Source organism: Melanostigma gelatinosum, assembly GCF_949748355.1.
Source record: "Melanostigma gelatinosum genome assembly, chromosome: 17".
NCBI classification, from domain to species: Eukaryota; Metazoa; Chordata; class Actinopteri; order Perciformes; family Zoarcidae; genus Melanostigma; species Melanostigma gelatinosum.
In genome coordinates, this window is record NC_136650.1 from 19537026 (window position 1) to 19563506 (window position 26481).

The 26481-nt window shown below is 40.7% G+C and overlaps 2 protein-coding genes across 3 annotated transcripts in view; both read right to left on the bottom strand.

Annotated features, from left to right (window-relative positions):
• Positions 1-19268, bottom strand: part of LOC306791233 (CMP-N-acetylneuraminate-beta-galactosamide-alpha-2,3-sialyltransferase 1-like) — a 28063-nt gene extending 8795 nt beyond the window's left edge. Inside the window, exons 1-5 of one of the 2 annotated variants that reach the window (XM_079287863.1) lie at positions 19185-19268; positions 18119-18294; positions 17520-17768; positions 15882-16112; positions 14841-15013 (exon numbers count right to left, since the gene is read on the bottom strand). In XM_079287863.1, the coding sequence (XP_079143989.1) occupies positions 14976-15013; positions 15882-16112; positions 17520-17768; positions 18119-18293 (693 nt within the window). In that variant the 5' untranslated portion in view covers position 18294; positions 19185-19268 and the 3' untranslated portion in view covers positions 14841-14975. Of the gene's footprint in view, positions 1-14819; positions 15014-15881; positions 16113-17519; positions 17769-18118; positions 18295-19184 lie in introns of those variants that run through there. The other variant, XM_079287862.1, reaches the window with a different exon arrangement.
• Positions 19269-22069: 2801 nt separating this feature from the next.
• LOC306791230 (CMP-N-acetylneuraminate-beta-galactosamide-alpha-2,3-sialyltransferase 1-like) overlaps positions 22070-26481 on the bottom strand; it is a 49316-nt gene continuing 44904 nt past the window's right edge. The window contains exons 4-7 of the mRNA XM_079287857.1: positions 26183-26362; positions 24227-24272; positions 23560-23679; positions 22070-23357 (exon numbers count right to left, since the gene is read on the bottom strand). Coding sequence (XP_079143983.1) covers positions 23184-23357; positions 23560-23679; positions 24227-24272; positions 26183-26362 — 520 coding nt within the window. The 3' untranslated portion in view covers positions 22070-23183. The remainder of the gene's footprint in view (positions 23358-23559; positions 23680-24226; positions 24273-26182; positions 26363-26481) is intronic.

The following is a 26481-nucleotide window of genomic DNA, read 5'->3' on the forward strand; positions in this document are numbered from 1 at the left end:
GTTCCCCATCAACAATAAGAAGAAATAAAAATGATCTGTACTCGGGCATTCATACAAGGAGCCGAGTTACATTCTAGACGATAGACTCCACAAACAGCCTACGAATAAACATGGCAGTCATCCGAATTCATGTCACAAAATAGGCATTTGATTGACGCTCTTAAGTCCCTTACGGCGCCCTGACTCTCGTTCGTAGCGTAGGGCCCAAGTGGCAATCAAGCCCCTGAACTCCATTTGTTATTTGTGTCACAATAACAAATGGAGTTCGCTGAACAAAGGACGGGATTGATTGCAGAGTGGATTGAACACACACGGCAATGAAGTCTTAATTGGAAATTTTAGTGATGATGGATCTTTGAAAGCACTATATTAAAACAACAAGCAGGAATAATGCAAAAACAAGCTTTCAATACGCAAGCTCTGCTTAAGCTTTAGGGCACTGGTTACAAACACAAAGTGCAGCTTTTGTGTCCTCAGTCAGAGGTTGTCGATGGGTAAGAGGCACTTGTGAGGAGTGTTCTGGTCATCCGTGGGCCCTCAGGTGTGGTAATAACACACTCACAGAGAAACGGAAATAGAACACCACTACCAGTTACGAGGCAAATTAAAAAGACAGGGAAAGCTAGAAAGCTTGTGTATTTGTTGTGTGAAAATCTTGGCTTCAGAGCCAATTTCAAACAGGGATTTTTGAGTCACAAATATGATGTGCCTACCTATGACACCTGCTGGCTTTAAGAGCCATCTTGACAAAGTCTTTCGCAAGGGCTTACATCATAGCACAGCAGATACGCTTGGCTGATCCTCAATTCACCAGAGTAAATATGAATGATGAGACAATCACACAACCAAGACAGCCTCCTCCTTCTCAAATAAAATATGCTGTTGTGCCACAGAGCAAACAAGAGGCACTGAGAGAATGTGATCATGTGAGTGATTATACCAGATTTTTCTGGATTTTGGAGGGACCAGCGTTTTTTTTTTATAAAGATGTATTCTGGAGAGCTGGCCTTTTGTTTTGTGAAATATGCATTCACCGTAGTGTTCCACTGCTTGTCTCGGCGTAGCTAGAGTGACCTTTTGGCTCAGCACTACGGCTTCCAACCGAGCACGACTCCAAATGTGATGCTCAGGCTGGAATGAATAAAGCAGAATACTGCATATTTTCACCATGCTCCTGCAGGAAACTATTCTGCTAATGGCAAAGAATAACTCTTGTCTCCTGCCATCCTGTAATTGAATTGGTAGAGACAATGGCATGCTGCTGTCACAGCGAGGGGGGGGGGGGGGGGCTGGCGAGAAGATAAGTGCAGTAATGTGGCTTTGTACAGAGGCAACATGTCACAGCAGGCTGACAAAAGCCACGCTGTGATGAATTAAGAGCCATGCAAGAGTACTGCGTGGAATTTGCTTTCGGATATTTAAGTGGCGCTCAGGTTGCTCTCCTGATAAGATATTCGTGTCAGCCGCATCATCATGAAGCCCATTTGCCATCAATCTTAACAGGATCTTCTGTCACTCGGAAAAGCGGTTCGGCTATAGTGACAGTCTCAGCTCCCACACCGTTGCCCCTCAGACTCAGACTACGGTATCCAGTGTCAACTTAGCGCCTGATTTTGACCTTTTAACTCCTCCCTCCGCCAGTGTGTCCGACAGAGTGGGGAATCATTGTCTTAGAAGAACTAAAGCATCATTAAAATCTAATTCATGATGACTTTTGTTTATAAGTGCTTCAAACAACATTGACACATCATTATGAAAATTCAATCACGCTTATTTTGGTAACACTTTATAATAACTACACACTATGAAGCATTAGTTAAGTATGAGTAAACACTTCATTCATCATTTATAAAGCATTGTTCCTACATTAATAATTCATTAGTATGCAGTTCATAACAACAGTTATAAATGTTGTATTCTTGATGAATAAGCTTGTCTATTATGTGCTTCATCATTGTGTTTTCATACTTTATAAATGATGGATTCCCCATTTGTATTTTTGCACCAAATGAAGTATTATATATTTTACAAACCAATTATTAAGGAGTTGTAGATGATTAATATGATAATTTATAAAGTGTTGATAAATGATGAATAACCTATTTAGATGTACATTATTCATGCAGTTATATATATAATGGTGAGGGACTATGTCAATATATGCTTTATAAACGCATATTAATACTGAAATTCATGTTTAATTCATGATTTATTAAGGTAGTTACTACTCGTGAAAATAATTCATAAAATAATTCAAAAAATGCCATTGAGAAGGGAATGGAATGCTGGATGACACATGCACGTTCTGGAATGGAGTGGTCTCGTGTGACGTCACAGTTTAGCTGTCGGCCATGTTGGAGTACACACAAAGCCACTGGCATGCACGGCTGAGTCGCATAACCTATCGATGGTGAACTTTTGTGCTGTCTTTGGTTGTGGCAGCAGAGCTGATAGAGACAAGAAATCATTCTTTCGTTTGCCAGCGGTCATTACACATCAAGGAAATGACACGAAGGAACTATCCAAGCGACGTCGCGAGAAATGTCTGTCACGCATCTCTCGAGATATAAAGGAATGGAATTTGGCGTACACTCGAGTATGTGCGGATCACTTTATAAGTGGTCAGTGATTTTATTTGCAAATTCGTTTGTGAACAGTATTTAATAAAGGAAATATAAATTAAACTTGGACATGAGAAGGTTACCGAAGCTTCATCGGCCCGTGACATCAGTCGGTGCCAGAGACGTGTCGAGCGTGTACAACAGGCGAAACACAGAGATGCAGCCTCAGCATTGCTTGATATGAGTTTAACGTCGGATCATGTATATATATATATATATGTGTATATATATATATATATATATATATGTGTGGGGGGGGATGAAGTTAGGAGTTAGTTGAAAGTGAATTCCTACACACACGCACACAATGACATGCACGTACAATGTAAACAAACACACGTGTCTGTTTGCGCTGAGTAAACATTGAATATTGCTAAATATCGGACCAGATCTGTATATATTTACCCTTCCAATGACGAGATGAGAATTCTCGACGACCGTTGCTTTGACGTCTCGGACCCATCCACTGACAAACTGATTATAAGCGTCGAGCCCTTTGTAGCACTCCAACTCGTCTTTCGTGTAAGGACTGGGGGTGTTCACGAGATACGTGTAGATGTTGGCGTAGTTTACCGATGGAAGATAAGTAGGATCGGAACTGAAACCATCTGCACTCATCGTATAGGGATCCAAGTTACCAATAACCTTCAATTTGGCCAGGTAGCGAACCTTTGATGCACTATCCAGTGATTCAAAGTATTGTATTTTCGCCGCACTTCCTTGTTTACTCGCCGCCATGTAGGATCTGTATGTACTCCAACATGGCCGACCGACCTCGTAACTAAGGAGATCGTGACGTAGGTGAGACCACTGAGTGGTCTCACCTACGTCACGATCTCCTTAGTTACGAGGTCTAGAATGTTGACGTGTCATAGAATTAGAATGTTGACGTGTCACAAAGACCTCTAATCTGCCTGTGCCATAGTCTGCAAGATTCATTTCCCAGGCTTCTCAGATGGTGAAGTTGAGCATTTGAACTGTCGGGGAGAGACAGTGGCATCTCTTAACTCCTGCATGGTGACGTATCGCTGTGTTGGGCTGCTGTTTCAATCGTGTCGATAGAGGGCGGTCTGTCTTTAAATCATGTGGCAACATGGGTTCGGGTACTTCGCATTAACTTAGAGAGCTTTGCTTATAGGAGGGATATATTGAAATATAGTATTTACAATCATACAGTTGTAAAATAATTCACTAACTGTGTAAAATGTTGGGATTTACTCTAACCTCCCACATTTGGACAGAGTCATTATGGTACCATTCACACACAGGTTTGTTTGGATCATATCTATTATCTGGCACCGGATGACTGGATCTGCCGCTGTTGTGGCACATGAATCACGAGATTCCATGGCTGCTTGTACCGATGCTGACGGGCAGCGTTTGAACTGAAGGGGAGAGACAGTTCTTACATCCTGCATGGTGGCATACCGCTGTGTTGGTCAACAGGCTGCTGTCAGTGTCAATGGTGGGCGGTCAGTCCTCTTCCTCGTCATGTGCTAGTCAGCGTGAGAGTTCTCCCCGTGTCCGATGTAGTGTGATGGGGTAACATACCCTCACCAAACTCCTGTCGTGTGAACCAGTAGCATGTCTGACCTGTCACTTTGATTCAGAATAGATTTTGTCCGTTAGCACTTTTCGTAATTTAGCTTAGTATGTTTGGCGCCACGATAATAATTGAATATCAAATTGTTAGCATTGATTCTTCACTGAGAGTTAAGTACAGTACAACGTAGAGAGCTTTGCTTATAGGAGGGATATTTTGAAATATAGTATTTATGATCATACAGTTGTAAAATAATTAACTAACTGTGTCAAATGTTGGGATTTACTCTAACCTCCTACATTAGGACAGTGTTTGTATGCTCTCAGTCTTTCACAGGTTTCTATGGATCATCGTTATATCTGGACACTGGTCTTGCCGCTGCCGTAGTTGTGTCATATGCAAGATTCATTTCCCAGGCTTCTCAGATGGTGAAGTTGAGCATTTGAACTGTCGGGGAGAGACAGTGGCGTATCTTAACTCCTGCAAGGTGACGTATCGCTGTGTTGGGCTGCTGTTTCAATCGTGTCGATAGAGGGCGGTCTGTCTTTAAATCATGTGGCAACATGGGTTCGGGTACTTCGCATTAACTTAGAGAGCTTTGCTTATAGGAGGGATATATTGAAATATAGTATTTATGATCATACAGTTGTAAAATAATTCACTAACTGTGTAAAATGTTGGGATTTACTCTAACCTCCCACATCTGGACAGAGTCATTATGGTACCATTCACGCACAAGTTTGTTTGGATCATATCTATTATCTGGCACCGGATGACTGGATCTGCCGCTGTTGTGGCACATGAATCACGAGATTCCATGGCTGCTTGTACCGATGCTGACGGGCAGCGTTTGAACTGAAGGGGAGAGACAGTTCTTACATCCTGCATGGTGGCATACCGCTGTGTTGGTCAACAGGCTGCTGTCAGTGTCAATGGTGGGCGGTCAGTCCTCTTCCTCGTCATGTGCTAGTCAGCGTGAGAGTTCTCCCCGTGTCCGATGTAGTGTGATGGGGTAACATACCCTCACCAAACTCCTGTCGTGTGAACCAGTAGCATGTCTGACCTGTCACTTTGATTCAGAATAGATTTTGTCCGTCAGCACTTTTCGTAATTTAGCTTAGTATGTTTGGCGCCACGATAATAATTGAATATCAAATTGTTAGCATTGATTCTTCACTGAGAGTTAAGTACAGTACAACGTAGAGAGCTTTGCTTATAGGAGGGATCTTTTGAAATATAGTATTTATGATCATACAGTTGTAAAATAATTAACTAACTGTGTCAAATGTTGGGATTTACTCTAACCTCCTACATTAGGACAGTGTTTGTATGCTCTCAGTCTTTCACAGGTTTCTATGGATCATCGTTATATCTGGACACTGGTCTTGCCGCTGCCGTAGTTGTGTCATATGCAAGATTCATTTCCCAGGCTTCTCAGATGGTGAAGGTGTTGTTTTCATACTTTATAAATGATGGATTCCCCATTTGTAAATGAAGTATTATATATTTTACAAACCAATTATTAAGGAGTTGTAGATGATTAATATGATCATTTATAAAGTGTTGATAAATGATGAATAACCTATTTAGATGTGCATTATTCATGCAGTTATAGATATAATGGTGAGGGACTATGTCAATATATGCTTTATAAACGCGTATTAATACTGAAATTCATGTTTAATTCATGATTTATTAAGGTAGTTACTACTCGTGAAAATAATTCATAAAATAATTCAAAAAATGCCATTGAGAAGAGAATGGAATGCTGGATGACACATGCACGTTCTGGAATAGAACTAGAATGTTGACGTGTCACAAAGACCTCTAATCTGCCTGTGCCATAGTCTGCAAGATTCATTTCCCAGGCTTCTCAGATGGTGAAGTTGAGCATTTGAACTGTCGGGGAGAGACAGTGGCGTATCTTAACTCCTGCATGGTGACGTATCGCTGTGTTGGGCTGCTGTTTCAATCGTGTCGATAGAGGGCGGTCTGTCTTTAAATCATGTGGCAACATGGGTTCGGGTACTTCGCATTAACTTAGAGAGCTTTGCTTATAGGAGGGATATATTGAAATATAGTATTTACAATCATACAGTTGTAAAATAATTCACTAACTGTGTAAAATGTTGGGATTTACTCTAACCTCCCACATTTGGACAGAGTCATTATGGTACCATTCACGCACAGGTTTGTTTGGATCATATCTATTATCTGGCACCGGATGACTGGATCTGCCGCTGTTGTGGCACATGAATCACGAGATTCCATGGCTGCTTGTACCGATGCTGACGGGCAGCGTTTGAACTGAAGGGGAGAGACAGTTCTTACATCCTGCATGGTGGCATACCGCTGTGTTGGTCAACAGGCTGCTGTCAGTGTCAATGGTGGGCGGTCAGTCCTCTTCCTCGTCATGTGCTAGTCAGCGTGAGAGTTCTCCCCGTGTCCGATGTAGTGTGATGGGGTAACATACCCTCACCAAACTCCTGTCGTGTGAACCAGTAGTATGTCTGACCTGTCACTTTGATTCAGAATAGATTTTGTCCGTTAGCACTTTTCGTAATTTAGCTTAGTATGTTTGGCGCCACGATAATAATTGAATATCAAATTGTTAGCATTGATTCTTCACTGAGAGTTAAGTACAGTACAACGTAGAGAGCTTTGCTTATAGGAGGGATATTTTGAAATATAGTATTTATGATCATACAGTTGTAAAATAATTAACTGTGTCAAATGTTGGGATTTACTCTAACCTCCTACATTAGGACAGTGTTTGTATGCTCTCAGTCTTTCACAGGTTTCTATGGATCATCGTTATATCTGGACACTGGTCTTGCCGCTGCCGTAGTTGTGTCATATGCAAGATTCATTTCCCAGGCTTCTCAGATGGTGAAGGTGTTGTTTTCATACTTTATAAATGATGGATTCCCCATTTGTAAATTAAGTATTATATATTTTACAAACCAATTATTAAGGAGTTGTAGATGATTAATATGATCATTTATAAAGTGTTGATAAATGATGAATAACCTATTTAGATGTGCATTATTCATGCAGTTATAGATATAATGGTGAGGGACTATGTCAATATATGCTTTATAAACGCGTATTAATACTGAAATTCATGTTTAATTCATGATTTATTAAGGTAGTTACTACTCGTGAAAATAATTCATAAAATAATTCAAAAAATGCCATTGAGAAGAGAATGGAATGCTGGATGACACATGCACGTTCTGGAATAGAACTAGAATGTTGACGTGTCATAGAATTAGAATCTTGACGTGTCACAAAGACCTCTAATCTGCCTGTGCCATAGTCTGCAAGATTCATTTCCCAGGCTTCTCAGATGGTGAAGTTGAGCATTTGAACTGTCGGGGAGAGACAGTGGCGTATCTTAACTCCTGCATGGTGACGTATCGCTGTGTTGGGCTGCTGTTTCAATCGTGTCGATAGAGGGCGGTCTGTCTTTAAATCATGTGGCAACATGGGTTCGGGTACTTCGCATTAACTTAGAGAGCTTTGCTTATAGGAGGGATATATTGAAATATAGTATTTACAATCATACAGTTGTAAAATAATTCACTAACTGTGTACAATGTTGGGATTTACTCTAACCTCCCACATTAGGACAGAGTCATTATGGTACCATTCACACACAGGTTTGTTTGGATCATATCTATTATCTGGCACCGGATGACTGGATCTGCCGCTGTTGTGGCACATGAATCACGAGATTCCATGGCTGCTTGTACCGATGCTGACGGGCAGCGTTTGAACTGAAGGGGAGAGACAGTTCTTACATCCTGCATGGTGGCATACCGCTGTGTTGGTCAACAGGCTGCTGTCAGTGTCAATGGTGGGCGGTCAGTCCTCTTCCTCGTCATGTGCTAGTCAGCGTGAGAGTTCTCCCCGTGTCCGATGTAGTGTGATGGGGTAACATACCCTCACCAAACTCCTGTCGTGTGAACCAGTAGTATGTCTGACCTGTCACTTTGATTCAGAATAGATTTTGTCCGTTAGCACTTTTCGTAATTTAGCTTAGTATGTTTGGCGCCACGATAATAATTGAATATCAAATTGTTAGCATTGATTCTTCACTGAGAGTTAAGTACAGTACAACGTAGAGAGCTTTGCTTATAGGAGGGATATTTTGAAATATAGTATTTATGATCATACAGTTGTAAAATAATTAACTGTGTCAAATGTTGGGATTTACTCTAACCTCCTACATTAGGACAGTGTTTGTATGCTCTCAGTCTTTCACAGGTTTCTATGGATCATCGTTATATCTGGACACTGGTCTTGCCGCTGCCGTAGTTGTGTCATATGCAAGATTCATTTCCCAGGCTTCTCAGATGGTGAAGTTGAGCATTTGAACTGTCGGGGAGAGACAGTGGCGTATCTTAACTCCTGCAAGGTGACGTATCGCTGTGTTGGGCTGCTGTTTCAATCGTGTCGATAGAGGGCGGTCTGTCTTTAAATCATGTGGCAACATGGGTTCGGGTACTTCGCATTAACTTAGAGAGCTTTGCTTATAGGAGGGATATATTGAAATATAGTATTTACAATCATACAGTTGTAAAATAATTCACTAACTGTGTAAAATGTTGGGATTTACTCTAACCTCCCACATTAGGACAGAGTCATTATGGTACCATTCACGCACAGGTTTGTTTGGATCATATCTATTATCTGGCACCGGATGACTGGATCTGCCGCTGTTGTGGCACATGAATCACGAGATTCCATGGCTGCTTGTACCGATGCTGACGGGCAGCGTTTGAACTGAAGGGGAGAGACAGTTCTTACATCCTGCATGGTGGCATACCGCTGTGTTGGTCAACAGGCTGCTGTCAGTGTCAATGGTGGGCGGTCAGTCTTCTTCCTCGTCATGTGCTAGTCAGCGTGAGAGTTCTCCCCGTGTCCGATGTAGTGTGATGGGGTAACATACCCTCACCAAACTCCTGTCGTGTGAACCAGTAGCATGTCTGACCTGTCACTTTGATTCAGAATAGATTTTGTCCGTCAGCACTTTTCGTAATTTAGCTTAGTATGTTTGGCGCCACGATAATAATTGAATATCAAATTGTTAGCATTGATTCTTCACTGAGAGTTAAGTACAGTACAACGTAGAGAGCTTTGCTTATAGGAGGGATATTTTGAAATATAGTATTTATGATCATACAGTTGTAAAATAATTAACTAACTGTGTCAAATGTTGGGATTTACTCTAACCTCCTACATTAGGACAGTGTTTGTATGCTCTCAGTCTTTCACAGGTTTCTATGGATCATCGTTATATCTGGACACTGGTCTTGCCGCTGCCGTAGTTGTGTCATATGCAAGATTCATTTCCCAGGCTTCTCAGATGGTGAAGTTGAGCATTTGAACTGTCGGGGAGAGACAGTGGCGTATCTTAACTCCTGCAAGGTGACGTATCGCTGTGTTGGGCTGCTGTTTCAATCGTGTCGATAGAGGGCGGTCTGTCTTTAAATCATGTGGCAACATGGGTTCGGGTACTTCGCATTAACTTAGAGAGCTTTGCTTATAGGAGGGAAATATTGAAATATAGTATTTACAATCATACAGTTGTAAAATAATTCACTAACTGTGTAAAATGTTGGGATTTACTCTAACCTCCCACATTAGGACAGAGTCATTATGGTACCATTCACGCACAGGTTTGTTTGGATCATATCTATTATCTGGCACCGGATGACTGGATCTGCCGCTGTTGTGGCACATGAATCACGAGATTCCATGGCTGCTTGTACCGATGCTGACGGGCAGCGTTTGAACTGAAGGGGAGAGACAGTTCTTACATCCTGCATGGTGGCATACCGCTGTGTTGGTCAACAGGCTGCTGTCAGTGTCAATGGTGGGCGGTCAGTCCTCTTCCTCGTCATGTGCTAGTCAGCGTGAGAGTTCTCCCCGTGTCCGATGTAGTGTGATGGGGTAACATACCCTCACCAAACTCCTGTCGTGTGAACCAGTAGCATGTCTGACCTGTCACTTTGATTCAGAATAGATTTTGTCCGTTAGCACTTTTCGTAATTTAGCTTAGTATGTTTGGCGCCACGATAATAATTGAATATCAAATTGTTAGCATTGATTCTTCACTGAGAGTTAAGTACAGTACAACGTAGAGAGCTTTGCTTATAGGAGGGATATTTTGAAATATAGTATTTATGATCATACAGTTGTAAAATAATTAACTAACTGTGTCAAATGTTGGGATTTACTCTAACCTCCTACATTAGGACAGTGTTTGTATGCTCTCATTCACTCACTCTTTGTGCTTTCTCTCCTCACGGTACCATGAACGCACATTGCTGACTTTGCTCCTTCACCGGAGTCTCGGAGCTTTCCCACCTCGCAGGTTCCCGTGGATGCTGGTGATACCTGGACCCTGGTCTTGCCTCCTGCCGTGGTTCTGTCATGTGCATTGAATGTGTTGTAACTCTGTAAATGTTCTGAACTGTCAAATCAAATAAAGAAAGTACACATCAATTATATTTTAACAATTATTATTCTCAGTTTTCTAATTTAACTGGATGGATTATAAATAATACGTATAAATAAATGTTCTCTCATTTCAAGTCAAATAATGGCTCCATCTTAAAATTAAAAGGGTTAGGGTTAACCCGAAGCCTTTTACACATCATTTCTGTATTTAAGTATTACACGGCTGTGAAAATATGTAATTATAAAGATAGTTACCTAGTTACAGTAAATCATCTGAATCTTGGTATAATACGGCTGCGTTTATTGGAGGTTGTTTTAGTCTGTTAGATCAAATGTATTCAGAGTCCATTTAGATGTACAGAATTATCACATGGCATTTCTGCTCATGTTCATAACCACATCTTGGCCAGATGAATGTAACGGCAACCTTTATCTTCCAAATGAGAAGTTAGCACAGCGCTCACTCACTTTAACTGGCTGAAGGACGAGACAGGCCGAGGAGAACGTTTGTTCTTAAAGCAATAGTTTGACTTTGTTCAGTAGTGTCTTTGCTCTGTACTGTGTTGTGTCTGTAGGAATACATCATTGCTGTGCTGTGTTGTAAGATTGACAATTAAACAATGAATTCCATTTGGTCGTTGATGAAAAGGTTAGGATGCTTGAAATAAGAAATTCTGACTTTGACAAAGTCGTTTTGTACTTGTCAGTGGTGATCAAACAGCCTTACAATTATGTCAATTCTACTTTCAGAACCAGTAATACATTCTCAGTAACAAGTTATAATACCTTATTAAGATAATTAAGGACTGAAACGCTTGAAGCAAGTGAAATGCTCGAACATAAAAACTGCCTGGTAAGAAGAAATATCTTGTCAGACATTTACAAATGTTTTGTATCCAGCCATGTTCTCCTGAAGGAGAATGTCTTTGTTTGTTTGTTTCTGACATGAATGAATGGCTGAGAGGTTTGTATTTAATAGTATATTGTTTGCATCTTGCAATAAATATTAATATAGTCTTGATCACTTTGTGTTGTGTCTATTTGCCTGTTCTGTTAAAAATGTGTTTTGAGGCACTGCTGGCCTTTCAATGTCATTTATAAATGCTTTATAAGGCATAAATAGTCCTCACTTTAGATGAGGTCACATAAAGTACTTAATAAATGCTTTATAAGGCATAAATAGTCCTCACTTTAGATGAGATCACATAAAGTACTTAATAAATGCTTTATAAGGCATAAATAGTCCTCACTTTAGATGAGGTCACACAAAGTACTTAATAAATGCTTTATAAGGCATAAATAGTCCTCACTTTAGATGAGGTCACATAAAGTACTGAATAAATGCTTTATAAGGCATAAATAGTCCTCACTTTAGATGAGGTCACATAAAGTACTTAATAAATGCTTTATAAGGCATAAATAGTCCTCACTTTAGATGAGGTCACATAAAGTACTTAATAAATGCTTTATAAGGCATAAATAGTCCTCACTTTAGATGAGGTCACACAAAGTACTTAATAAATGCTTTATAAGGCATAAATAGTCCTCACTTTAGATGAGGTCACATAAAGTACTTAATAAATGCTTTATAAGGCATAAATAGTCCTCACTTTAGATGAGGTCACATAAAGTACTTAATAAATGCTTTATAAGGCATAAATAGTCCTCACTTTAGATGAGGTCACACAAAGTACTGAATAAATGCTTTATAAGGCATAAATAGTCCTCACTTTAGATGAGGTCACACAAAGTACTGAATAAATGCTTTATAAGGCATAAATAGTCCTCACTTTAGATGAGGTCACAAAAAACACCACTAACGAGTAGTAACTACCTTAATAAATCATGAATTAATCATGAATTGCAGTATTAATATGCGTTTATAAAGCATATATTAACATAGTCCCTAAGCATTAGTTCATATCTAAATCATTATATATATAAATGCATGAATAATGTACATCTAAAGAATTTATTAATCATTTACTAACACTTCATAAATGATCATATTAATCATCTACAACTCCTTAATAATTGGTTTGTAAAATATATAATACTTAATTTACAAATGTGGAATCCATCATTTATAAAGTATGAAAACACAATAATGAAGCACATAATAGACGAGCTTATTAATCAAGAATAAAACATTTACAACTGTTATGAACTGCATACTAATGAATTATTAATGTAGAAACAATGTTTTATAAATGATGAATTAAGTGTTTACTCATACTTAACTAATGCTTCATAGTGTGTAGTTATTATAAAGTGTTACCCTTATTTTTTGTCAGGCGGATGAAAAGGCTCTCTTTATGATTCAAATCTATTTTACCACTGCAATCTGCTGAGCAAACAAGAGGCTTTAGCTGATAGGCCGATGCCATTTAATATTCATAATGGTCTAAAAAGGAGGCTTTGGAGGATTTTGGGCGAATTGCATTATGGATGTATAAAGGCATTGGGTTTCAGTCTCGGTACACTCTCACCAGACTGTGTTCCCATGTCATTTATAAACTGATAGCCTATCACTGTCATTGACGTAATACATTCAGCTTAAAAACGAGTGCTATTTTCTGTTGTCTACGATAAGTATCTTCTTCAAGCTTTTACATCATCCATTCTGTGCAGACATAATGTCAGGAGGCTGCTATGATTTTTATTTACGACAGCAGACTGTAACATTGTCCAAAATTGTTATATAATATTCAAAGAACAATACCAATCCTGTCTTTAGGAATTTGCATATTCCACCCCTGCAGATCAGTATTTATTCAGACTAAACCTGCAAAAAGACGGGCATGACTCAAATCTGTGACTTGGAGATATTGGATAAAAGTCTGAGCGAGAATGCTCGTTTACCATTTGACGTCCAAATTAGCTTAATTTTTTGTTATCATAAAGCCAACAGCTTTAATCTGCAGCAGAGAGCACAACCACAACCCCTTCAGAAAATCTCCTTGTCGTGTTTTCCATCTTTTCCAATTCATTCTCTGCAGAGCTGCAATTGGTGTAACAGATTACAGGGAGCTGCAAACTCCTCTCTTGATCCCTGCCGCCCTAAGGCACCGACAAAAACATTTGAATACTCAAACAACTCTGTTGTTTTTATCCGTTTCTTTGTCAACATCATTTTCTAAATTTTTCATGGAGCCCAGAACAAGGGTGTGTGAATGTCTGAGCGCGTGCTGTGGAGTGGCAGAAATCAATGTGAGAGAGAGACGTGGGCGCTACACAGTGAGCAATACACAGTGAGCAAAATGAAAGTGTTTGTCTGCCACTCAATAAACATTGCCGAATGCATATAATGTGATGAAAACCTTGCAGCTTATCTGTTCACATATTTGTTTCAGAACCGATCAGTGCTGCAGGAGACGGAAAAAATAAAAGCACCTAAAACTTTCAAGCTAAAGCTTATGAGTGAAGAATGAGTCCAGTCAGTTGAAGCTCCAAGTGGCCTTCAGTGGTTAAAATAATCTCATCAGCAGATCAATCAACAATGAAAATATTCAGTAGTTGCATGTACAGTTTTAACCAATTGGGTCTTATTGTTCTATAAACCCCCAGGTTGAAGGTGCTCAATATGTATTGTAAACATGTATCACCGTTTACGGAACTATTTTGCAGTTCACCTTTGACCTACTGTGCTTGCTGTAGTTGTGTACACACACATTTTTTCCCGGAAACATGAGAGCAGGACCATAGCCAGGATTTTAGAAATGCTGAGGTCAACTCCAACCAATCCAATCCAATTTTTCTGTCATGTAACTGTGCAACTGTGTTTTTTTGTAAATCTCCCTGAGCGATGGTCTAAAACGCTCGTTTTAAAGCCTTCTCCACACTGATATTATTGAACAATTCAATATCACAATGACCCTTAAAAACAAACAAAAAAAGCGGCACAGCAAACGTCAGGGTCCTCAAAGGTTACTTTCTGCCCTGACTGAGGAAGTATTACCAGTGTTTCATGGTGCACTCTTTCAGTTTCACCTCCAAACAAATTGGTTTAGATAATCTGGCTAAATTATTGGGTCATTCGCAACCTGTTTATCAGCCTTCCTTAACTTGTCGTAGGAAAAAAACGCAGGATTTACTTTGTTGGAAACAATGGTCATCATTAGAGATCATGTCAAGTTTGTGACTGCAATATTCTCAAAATCACACCAGGCACCGAAGTGTTAACTGACCTTATGATGAAGTCAGAGTGGTCGATGAGGCTGCCGTACTGGGCCCCCTTCAGGTTCCCGGAGTTCCCCACCACGGCGCAGGTCCTGCAGCGCTTGGGGCTGGCGTCCATGTACAGCACCTCATCAGGGATGACTTGGAACAGCTCCTCCACAACGTCAGAGAAGTTGGCCGGCTGCCTCTCTGACTGCAACCACTGGTGACACAGCAGAGACAGACCTCAGAGAGAGCCACGGCTCCAGGGCCACTTTAAGTTGAAGTGATTGAACAAGGGCAGCGGAGCCCGAGACACCGAGCACATTTCTGAAATAACCTCAGGGGCGGCTTAGCTCCGTCTGCGGGGGCTCTTTTGGCTCTTTTGGCTTCTGGTGGCTTTGAACTCGGAGAGACAGAAAATGAATTCAGGAATGTGTGTGCACTGTAGACTGCTATATATTGTGCTGTGGCAGCTGGAAACACTGAACGGATACAGAATGTTCTGCAATCTCTCATGAGTTTTAATGCAGAGTTTTAGTGACTCGTGCTTTAAGTACGACAGTAAAGGGTTTTTCACCTTGACAATACAATTCTGGGGAAGATTTTTTTCCCTTTGACTCAGCATTAATTACGGGCAAGAAGATATCATTTATAGAAATATGACTTTCAATCTTGAGGCTAAACTCTACCTTGCAGTGATGTTTCTATTCTTGCCTCTAATTGGTGTGAGGTGAATGTGGGAAGGCCGCAGGCACTGGATGCCTTCCAGACAAAGGTAGGATAATTGTGTGACATACATTTTGTGAAGAGGCTTTTCTAATTTAGAGAGCTGATCTCTAATAATGTGGCGTACAGAAAGTACAGTATATATATAAAGAGATATATTGCATATTGCTTCAAGTCATGATGGAGAATATCTCTGTTCGTCGATAGATGTGGGAAAAGATGGGCAGAGTAAACAACAATTTCCATTTCCACCATCTCCCTTGTTAAATGAGAACAAATTGTGCGAGGAAACAGTTTGGTTAATAAAGAAAACTATGACGAAACAATAAGAGTTTTAAAAAGGTCGTGTAACACAAACTTACATTCATAATTGACAAAGGACACCTTGGCTGCACCAGCTGAAAGCATCGTGACGTCCTTCACCGTCTGATTTCCACCTCGCTCGCTCTCAAAGTACAAAGTGAGCAGGTCTGGAGAGGTGCTGGGTTGCAGGTTCTCCACTAACACGGAGTCAGTCGGCTCAGTCTCTTCGAGAGTTACCTCGGCCCCATCAAGTTTCCTCTTTGAGATTCTAGCAGTAAGGTTTTGGAAATCTGCCAAAAAATAAGATAGATAGACAGATAGATGTAAACTTTATTTATCCCCAGGGGGAAATTCGTTTGTAGCAGCAGCAATTTACAGAGTAAAATACAACATATGGAATGCACAATATCTACAGTACAATAAAATAACAGAGCAGATATTGAATTGAAGGAATAGATAAATAAAAAATAAAAAATAAGCTAGAATAGAAAGTAGAACTGCACAGTATATACCATGAATATAGTGGTATTAATTAAATAAAATGAGCAACTAGTAAACTAAACTAAACAACCTGGACAGTAGAGCCAGGATCACCAACAACAAGCAACAGCCGTGTAGCGTTGTAGTCATGTGAAGGACGACGATCTGGCCCGAGGTGTTTTATTATAAAGTCTAATGGCAGTGGGCAGGAATGTTTTTCTGAATCTGTCTTTGTGACAGCGGAGCTGCATCAGTCTGTTGGAGAAAGTGCTCCGCTGTCCCTGCAGGAGGTGGTGGAGAGGGTGGTCCGGGTTATCCAATATGGATGATAGTTTCTTCAGTGTCGTCCTCTCCACCACCTCTTCCAGATCGTCTTGTTTGCAGCCAATGATGGAGCCGGCCTTCTTAACTAGTTTGTTAAGTCTGTTGGTGTCTCCGGCTCCAATGCTGCTCCCCCAGCAGACTACAGAAGTACAGTGCACTGGTCACAACAGACTGTAGAACATCTCCAACATCTTGCTGCACACGTTGAAGGATCGAAGTTTCCTCAAGAAAGAGTCGACTCATCCCCTTCTTGTACACAGCGTCGATGTTGTTCTTCCAGTTCAGTCTGCTGTCGATGGAGACACCCAGGTACTTGTACTCCTCCACCATGTCCACATCCTCTCCCAGAACTCTCAGCGGTTGTGGAGCCGTCGTCTTCCTCCTGAAGTCGACCACCATCTCTCTGGTCTTGGCCACGTTCAGACGCAGGTGATTTCTACCGGCCCACTCCACAAAGTCCTCCACTGCTGCCCTGTACTCCTACTCCCGTCCATCCCTTATACACCCGACCACTGCAGAGTCATCAGAGAACTTCTGCAGATGGCATGACACAGAGTTGTACTGGAAGTCAGTGGTGTACAAGGTGAACAGGAAGGGAGACAGAACAGTTCCCTGTGGGGCTCCAATATCACTGACCACCGTATCAGACAGCACACGGCCCAGTCGGACAAACTGTGGTCTGCCTGTGAGGTAGTCAGTGATCCAGGAGACGGTGGATGCGTTCACCCCCACCACCCGCACCACAGTGGGGAGCTGCTGCAACAGGCAGCCGCTGACACGGCGCCATCTTAGTACCGTGAATAAAACATATTAAACAATGCTATGAAAGAAGATGACAACCTGAATATTTGGAAGCACAAAAGCAAAAAGGAAACCGTGTGTGTTTAGTACACCTTTCGAGAGGGGTTGGCTGAGTTGAATGAGGATGAAATCTCTCCCGGGTGAGGGATACAGAGTGTAGTCAGGCATGTTCAAGCCCATCATGTTCTCCACATAGAGCTCGATCATCTCCGTGCTGGTGTTGGGGTTGATCCCCCGCAGCAGCAGCAGCAGCCTACATCGGTCCTTCGAGGCCGGCTTTCTCACACTCAGCTCGACATTGTGCAGAACGTGGTGCCCTTTACACAGCACTCTGGCTGCAGCTGTCAACGTGATCCCAACAGAAATGAAAGGCAGAATTAGCATACGGTGCTTTAATGACAAATTGAGACACCGTTTCCATTAATCGTCTAGAATTAGAACTTCTTATTCGCACAGTAATGTTCTGTTTCTCCTTAAGTGTGACAGGCTGTATAAAGTTGTGATACTGTATATATTCTACCTTTCACAAGTGCAGACTACACCAGAGTTGACGATGATATTGTTTGTTGTTACTTTGTTAAGAAATTGGACATTTTGAAGCAGCTAATGTCAAAAGTTACCAAATCGAAAAATATTGATGTACATATTTGCTAAAGATTCCCCCGACAAATACTCCTATGTTGCCACTTGCCTTCTGCCTCTTCAAACAGCAGTATGGCGCGGTCACCGTTCTTCTCCACAGAGACGAGTGGACCCCCCCCAGAGCGCCGCTTATTCTCAAAGTACAGGAACAGCAGCTCCTCATCCACGAATGCCGGCAGCGCCAGCACCTCCACCATCCGCTCCTCAGGGCTTTCAACAGGCATTCTGAAAATAATATGAAACACATGTAAACACATCGTTTATCATCTTTGGGTTAGGGTCAGACCAATCCTGGAACACATCTGTCTGAAAACAATTTAGCTGCTGGGGACAACTGCCAATATCTCAGGTGTACAGGAGATGCAACGAATATCCAGGTCATCATCTTCCATGTCAGTGTAAATAACGCTACACTGTATATCAAAATCCTAATGTTTCAGACTTTGACACTGAAAATATATGAATACTGTATTTTACAATACATTTAGGAAATATATATTTGGAAAATTAAGTGTTTTATTTTGTAATAAATAAGACATTGCATTTGAATCAAATTAACTTTATAGTATTCGTATAGACTTCCACACAAGAGTACAGGTAAGTTTCTGGGTTATCTATAAGCAGTTAAACAGAAAGTTAAAAACATATTGACAGCAAAATATTTCAACAAGCAACAAACACAGTTCCATTTTTAAATGTGTTTAAGAGGACAGAGTTCTGTTGTGATCGATTAAAGCCTACACACACACACACACGCACAACACTGAACTGTCCACCGCTACCTGACAGGAAGCTCGGCCTCTACAACAGTCAACGTCACAGTATGAAATGTAATGGTGGTGCACTGAAGAGACGTTCCACTTCAACTGTTTACCAAATAGAGTCACCTATTCTTCGTCTGTTGTTCCTCTACTGAGTGTAATTTACCTGAAGCTCGCGTCTGGTCTTTGCTATCGTTAAGCTAGAAAGTGAAACTGGAAAGTTAGCTAGTAGCTACAGCTGCCATGTTTTAAAACACGGAAGCTCGGTGTGTTTTGTCGCACATGGTATTTATTCTCAGAATAATAATATACATTTCGCTGAGGATATACAAGGTTTGCTGGATCATTACTTACTTGGGCTACAATGCAAACATTTGCTCATAAAGTCGTTCTGCGACAAACGGAACGACAGGCGGAGGACTTCCGTGTTGTGCTGCTTGTCGGGCAGATGATGACGTCATTGGCTACAAGATTTAAAGGGGAACGCACCGCGATTTAAGGTTCCCGATCCCAATGTACCCAAGACCTTAAACCCTGAAACCTCAGGGACTTACTGGGGTCACCTGGTAAATGGTTGGCCAAATCCTAATACCCCCGCCTTAAACGCCTTAAACCCTGAACCATGGATTTACTGGGGTCACCCGGTAAATGGTTGGTCCGATCCCAATGTCCCCCTCTAAGGACTTAAACTTTGAACCCTCAGGGACTTACCAAGCTCACCTGAGTGTGAGAGACTTGAAATTGTGTAAATATATCACGTTCCGATGCCATCTAAAAATATTACGTAGGAATTGTGGGAATTTATTTTATATTTTTTTACTCCCTGATTTGAACATCTTCCAGACTCTTTCCTCACAAGATGAGAGGTAATTGTCGAACAATCTTTTTTTACTGGTTTTTGTCAAAACAGCTTCAATAACAAAATGAAATGTTTGATGTGTAATGTAGGCCCTGCTTTTATTCCTCTAATTTCATGTGTTTTTCTGTTCCATCTTTAATCCTTAATGTTTCTGAGTAAATGTAATTTGCCAGGCTGAACACCCATGTGCCGTCCTCATGGTTTACCTTATTTATTTTTTACATCTCCATGCTTGGTAGCCCTGTGATTAAGGTCACATTGCTATGAACTGTGGGTAACTCCCGTGGGCAAAGTTTGCAGAAATGTGGACTTACGAAAAGGGTTCACAAAGCCCTCAAACACTCGACGATTTGACAGTGTGGCCCTAAACCCTCACGGACTTTGCGGGAGCACGCCTCAAAGTCTGTGAGGGGTTTATTTGACTTTCTTATGGCTGCAAGTCCAATAGACTTCCATACACGACATCATACAGCATTTAATTGTGAGCTTATATGTGCTTGATGAGTTCTCCATACTGAATGTTAACTTCAACAGAGTTTGCATTGTCTATCTTATGAGTGAGTTCTCAGACCCTATAGGCTGTAATGCAACTATTATATCTCATCAATTATAAATGTGTTCATTATAAGTGGCGTATGTATAGTCTTATGGGATGTGGGATTTATTCAAGGGTTCTGGAAAAGTGTTAAAGAAGTGTGTAGCAGCACGCAGGGCCAAGTCTGCAGGGACAACAACTTTAAATGTTAATCTCATTTAAGCTTTCAATTTAAAAGTCAAACATCCTGCTGAAGCACAGTTTACCATTCACTGTTTACATTTCGTGTTACATTCCGATGGTATCTCGTCATGTGTTTAATATCGATTATTTCAGAAAAAAATAATAATAATCTTGAATATTAAATGGCAATAAGAGAAAATAACCACGAGAACCTGCCGGTACAATATTCCCAACAGCAGAAAGAGAAATGAGTTCAAAGCGGTTGCCCAAAGGCAAAACATATTGATGTTTATAGAAACAATTATTATGCTGTTGAGAACCACTGAAATGTTGTGTATTTCTCTAAAAATTATGAATTTTATTAAATCATCAAATAAAATAATTGAGTGTGTATACCAGTCTGACAGTAGTGTATTATTTATTAATAAGCCTCCTTATCCTTTTCAAATATTTTTGCAAAAAAACTCCAATTAAGTGTTTCTGTATTGTGGGAGTTCACTGACAACTGAATAACTGAACAATGCATGTTTTTCATTGTCCATCCCTCCCACACAAGTCAGTATCAATGACCTGAAAGTGAGAAACTACACAACGAAAATAAAAACGTTAATTCTTATAAAGGTGCTGCTTGGTTGGGTTTTACATAAGTATACAACAATGTACACCTCAACTGGATGGAATTGAAGATCAAACACGGGTGTGTGGCAGACTCTGTAATGGTTGAAGTTTTAAAAGTGTCTGTAATTGCTTTAGCATCGCATCGGTCTTATAATGGACAAATCAAGTGACGTTAATGCTGATACATGGTCTTGTCCACTAGGTGACAGTGTCCCCTGCAGAACAGATGTACACCACTCACTGTCGTCTACAAGGTGGCTGTCAAATTTGAATTAAACAAATATTGTGGCATCAGCCTGCTCTCGCATGGAGAGGAAAAACATCATAAAGACACTGAACGGGCAAATGTCCCATTATGTTTCAAGGCACGCGGAGCAAATCATGGACTATTTCATGAGCACCACCAAGCTGAATGCCTGACAGGAGTTACAATGTTTCAGATCAGATTCTTGGATGAAAATGATAAGTCATGAAGCATTCACACATCTACAACACCTTCCATTCACACAACAATGATTTAAAGCCTGGACAGTCACAGCTGTGTTTCGTCAAAACTGCAGAGCCAGATATGTTGCCAACCCAACATTCTGTTCTGTGGCACATGCTAAACAGTATACTGATAATTACTGAAGTGGTTATATGTTATGTTTCATGCTCATGACGCTTTAAAGATGCAGTGTGCAGGATTTGGTGGCATCTAAAGGTGAGGTTGCAGACTGCAAACAACTGATTGTCCTCCCGCCCACCAAGCGTGCAGAAAAACTAAGGGGGACGACGAGAACATTTGAAAATGGCCCTATCTAGAGCCATTGTTTGGTTTGTCCCTGCTGGGCTACTGTAGAACATGGCGACCAGCTCCGGGAAGAGGACCCGCTCCGTATGGACATATGTTTATATGCTCATTCTTAGGAAAACACAACGAGTCTTATTTTCAGGTGATCCCACGCTAAAGAAAGCATACTCTTCTACATTTCTAAATGATACACACTGTTCCTTTAAAATAGACACTATACACACAATAATAACAAACTTTTAAAGGTTGCAAACAAATTTAGTAATACAAATGAAAATAATGAAAATACAGTGCATTGTGATGGTAAAAACCTCCCACTAAAGGCACTTAAAACCTACTTTTTATTAATAATATGTCACAATGTACATCAGAAATGTGCAGTATGGATTTTAATGACAAGGCACCCCTGTACAGGCTGTATCATATGTCCAGTCTTCGTGATAAATGATGAACGTTTATAACTTCAACAACTTGTTGTTCAACAAAGAACCTGGTACAACACTGATGAAAACCTCATCGATGGCTCCACTATAGCTCCATAACTCCAACGCCATCTCTTGCTGCAGGTCTCCAGTAATAGAGCCCTTTAGGGCTAGTGGACATTCCAACAATCAGCCCCAAAACAATGTTTTACTATGTAATGAGCCATGTTGTTAAAAAGATGTAAACATAAGTAATCTGTGATCCTAAATTTCTTGAATGCGACCTTTGACACTGCTTCAACGACAGTTAACGAAAGTTAATAATAGTTGCACACTTAAATGTATGCAAGGTGTGTTTTAGATGGTCTGATTTCAGTATGTTTCGACTCAGTATATTCAAATATGAATACATTTTAGGTGAACAAAAAAAAAAACATAAGTAAAGAAAAATCTGCATTGCTTGACCATGATTTCTGACCACAATGTTGAGAAATAAAATTCACAGAAATCAGCAGATCTTATCTGTCGTCAGTGACCATCAACATACAAAGCTTAAGGTGGCCACAACGCTAGTAAATAGCCAAGAACTCAAAGAGTATGCACATACAATAGTACAAAAGCTGTTCATGTACAGCATGATACGTGACACATTTCATTCGGGGGTGACGTAAACAAATGGCAGTGCTTTTGTCTTGTTCATGGCCTGGTCATTGTCTTCGTCTGGGCACACAGAGCAGAGAGTGAAGCTCTATTGGTTTGTCAATAGCATTTGAATCGGGGGATGAAAAGGAAACAGGGCGGACCAGAAGAGTTCACGTGACAACGTCTTTCGAAATCATGACAAAAGCACTCTTCTTCCAGCGTGAGGCGAATGAAAAATAAACATTTGAACGGCTGCTGAGGTTCGTTTGGTGGTCATCCCGCTGCGCAGGTGTGCTCGGTATCATCTGCCTCTGAACATTTGAATCTTGTGCTTGTCTGCCAGCAGCAGGGTGACATTATATTCGTGATCTCCATCATGGACTCCCGTGTGCCGGAAAGCTCCGGCCAAATGGTTCTCCTCCCAGTAGTGGTGCCAGTTTCCGTACTGGTCTGCACCGAATCCAAACACGCTGACCTGGAGCAGACGAGGAACAAAAGCATGTCAGAAAAACATCAACCGCACGGGATTTTGTTTGGTTTCTCACATCACTTCAGATTCCTTATTTTTTCCAAACACATTGCGGTATTCTGAAAGGGCGATGTGCAAAGTTTACTGAGGAAATCCAAGCAGCTCTTCTTTGTCACGGTTGTGTTCGTAGTACAGTGGCTCAACTTACTTCATCACATATGTGGATGGCCAGCATTAAGCTGAGGAAGCCAGTGGAAGGATATCGTCCATGACCTTCAAGCCAAGACTCGTAGACGTATTTCAAAAACGTTGGACTGTAAATCAACACCTGCGAAAAAAGACGTAAAGCGGAGAAAAAGATTTCCCAGTTACATTTATAACTCTGTATTCTATCTTGTTTTAGCGGCAAATACCGATTGTAAGCGTTGTGTCACTGCTCTGCGGCTGTTCTAATGCCACTTAAAAACACTCTACACTCCTGCTCACTGGCAGATATCACTTTTCGCCGGCATATACCAATGGTGTACCACTCTTGTTTTTTAGTATGAAAGTATGAAAGTGTTACCTGCAAATAAATGTACTTAAGTAGCAAAGTAAAAGTATTAATTTCAGAGTGTACTATTAATAATACATCGATTTATTGGATAATATTACTTAACTTTGTAATTTGCATGCTGTCGGTTAGTTGCACGGCATCATATTCTCAACGTTCTTCCCATGTTTTCGTGTATAATCTTAATCTGAAGTACAATACTTGAGTAAATGTACTTTCAGATGGAAATACCCACAAGACTGGCGTCAGTACACAGTAATTAGGAATGAGATTTTCAAAAATCACAGTCAGTGTAAGTGTTAAAAACCTCTGTATGACTCACCTTATCTTTGTTTGCCTTTATCCTGGACACAACAGCTGTATATGTGCTGTAACACAAGAAAAGAACAGGAACTTAAATTATGGGCGTTTTAATTGCCTTGAAAATCCCTCAAATGTTGTTTTTGCTAAACACTACTCTGCTTATTTGTCTGCAATCACTGTTATCAAATCCACAATCACAGTATGAGCGTCCGTGAGTTTGATTTAAAATGTCTCAAAATAAATGCCCGGTGTCATCACAGTAACACAGTAACACGCTGTCAAACGTTTGCCATTTTGCATCGTTCATCGCGTGAGGGCAGGCGGTGTTTGTCGATCCAGGGTGTTGAAGACGCTGCAGAGTTACAACAGGAAAACGGGGGAGGCTCTTTGTGTCCACATCCGGTTTGCATATGAACATTTTCAGACGCAAAACTGAAGGTAGAAGCTGTAAAAACAATCACACAAAGTCAATGTAAATTCTACACCGTGCCTGTGCCGCCTTTGTAGGAAATGCAAAGCGTTGGCATGCTAATGACTGAAGTGAAAAGTACTAATTACACTGTGAGATACAATCCAGACAAATGTTTCCAATTCAAGTATGTTTTTTTCTATCAAGGCTATTGCCATCGCAGCACTGTGTCTCATTAAAATTCAAAGATTATGCAGAGCTTTAATGCCGTTTGGAAATACGTGCTGTACAATATCGCAGTCAAACCAATTCCTCTACATTTCGTGGTGAGTGAATATGAAAATGGCCGAGCTTGTGTCTGTGGCATTGTGCTACACACAACATTATACACCCTGATGTTAAAAAGTGCACCGTCCAACACACACACACACAGGTTTGGCATTTTTGCTCAGAGAAGTGTTTAAATTTCAGGATGTGGGTCGGTCCTGTGTGTCTCCACACGGCCCTGTCCTTTCATAGAGCCTCGTTCTATTTCACAAGAATAGAAAATGTAACAGAATGATTTCCAACACTCAGCTAAGATCTGCTGGGCTAATGCTGACATTACTGCCAGGGAAGGGACATTTAATGATGCAGAATGATTTGCTTTGGCAGAGTTGGAAGACAACAGAAACATTTGTTTGGATCTACTCGTCCTTCTACTGTCCAACATGTTGGCTTGTTAGAGTTATTGGCAGCAGCTTCATTTTCAGGGCTGTCCAGTAATGAGACTAATGATTACGGGTCAGTGAGAATGAAGCAGCTGAAGGTGAAATTTACTGGAAGACTAACTTTGAGTGATTATCCATGTTATGGCAATCTGACAAATAGGAATACTGAGGGAGTGTTGTTGTGACAATCTGGTATTTGGAGAGAGCAAATGGATTAGGGAGCGCAACACATGATGCATCGTAATGCCTTCAAGCCTCCTCCTAAATTCCTGGGACAGTTATTGAACTCTGATTTAATGGAGAAATGGTGCGGTAAATGAAGCAAGTATATTTTAATAATATTTATTTGGAAGTAATTATAGAAATTGAAATAAAAATTAGAGAGCATCTTGTGTGAGATCTGTGTCTGGTAAGTAAAAAAGAAAAATGAAAACCGTGGAATAACAGATGTTTAAATACATTCCTATGAATTTTGGACTTTAGGCATCAAACCATTGCCCCTTTAATAATGCACATTCAGCAGACACAGAGCAAAGTCCAATATTCACCAGCTAGTTGCTCACCTCTTTAGTGTGGTACTGGGAAGCTATAGCTTACTGTGGGTATATCAGGTTTTTTTTGTTGCTGAAAACAGCTGTCTGTTGTGGCTTGAAATGAGGTTAATGAATTGCGGGCCATTAAACCAAAATAATGAGCAAAAAAATGCTAAAAAGCTCCGTAGGGCTGAGGGGAACTGCAGACTCGAGCGATAATTCGTTGTGGATTCATCCCCCTTTCACATTACACAGTCATTTGATCCATTTGTCATATAAAAATATTGATTAGTGCCGCTTTAACAACCGATAAGTACTCTTACTGTTTAATGGTGCCCGTGGTCAGAGCACTAATGATCCACTGCAGATCCAGAGTCTTGAAGGGGATCAGCACCAGGCGGGTGGTGTTGTCCAGGTCTATGGCACTTTCTGGATACATGACATGGTGTGTTGTTCTGGTGCCCACATCCTCTTCAAAACCAGAGGTGGGCCCCTGGTTCATTCTGCGGGGACAAAGAAACAGAGATTGTTATGTTGCCAAGCTTTTTAAAAAGAAAAAAATCTTCTCGATCTGTCTTTATCCTTTCCAGGACAGTTCAAATTGAGGTTTATTTCACCCACA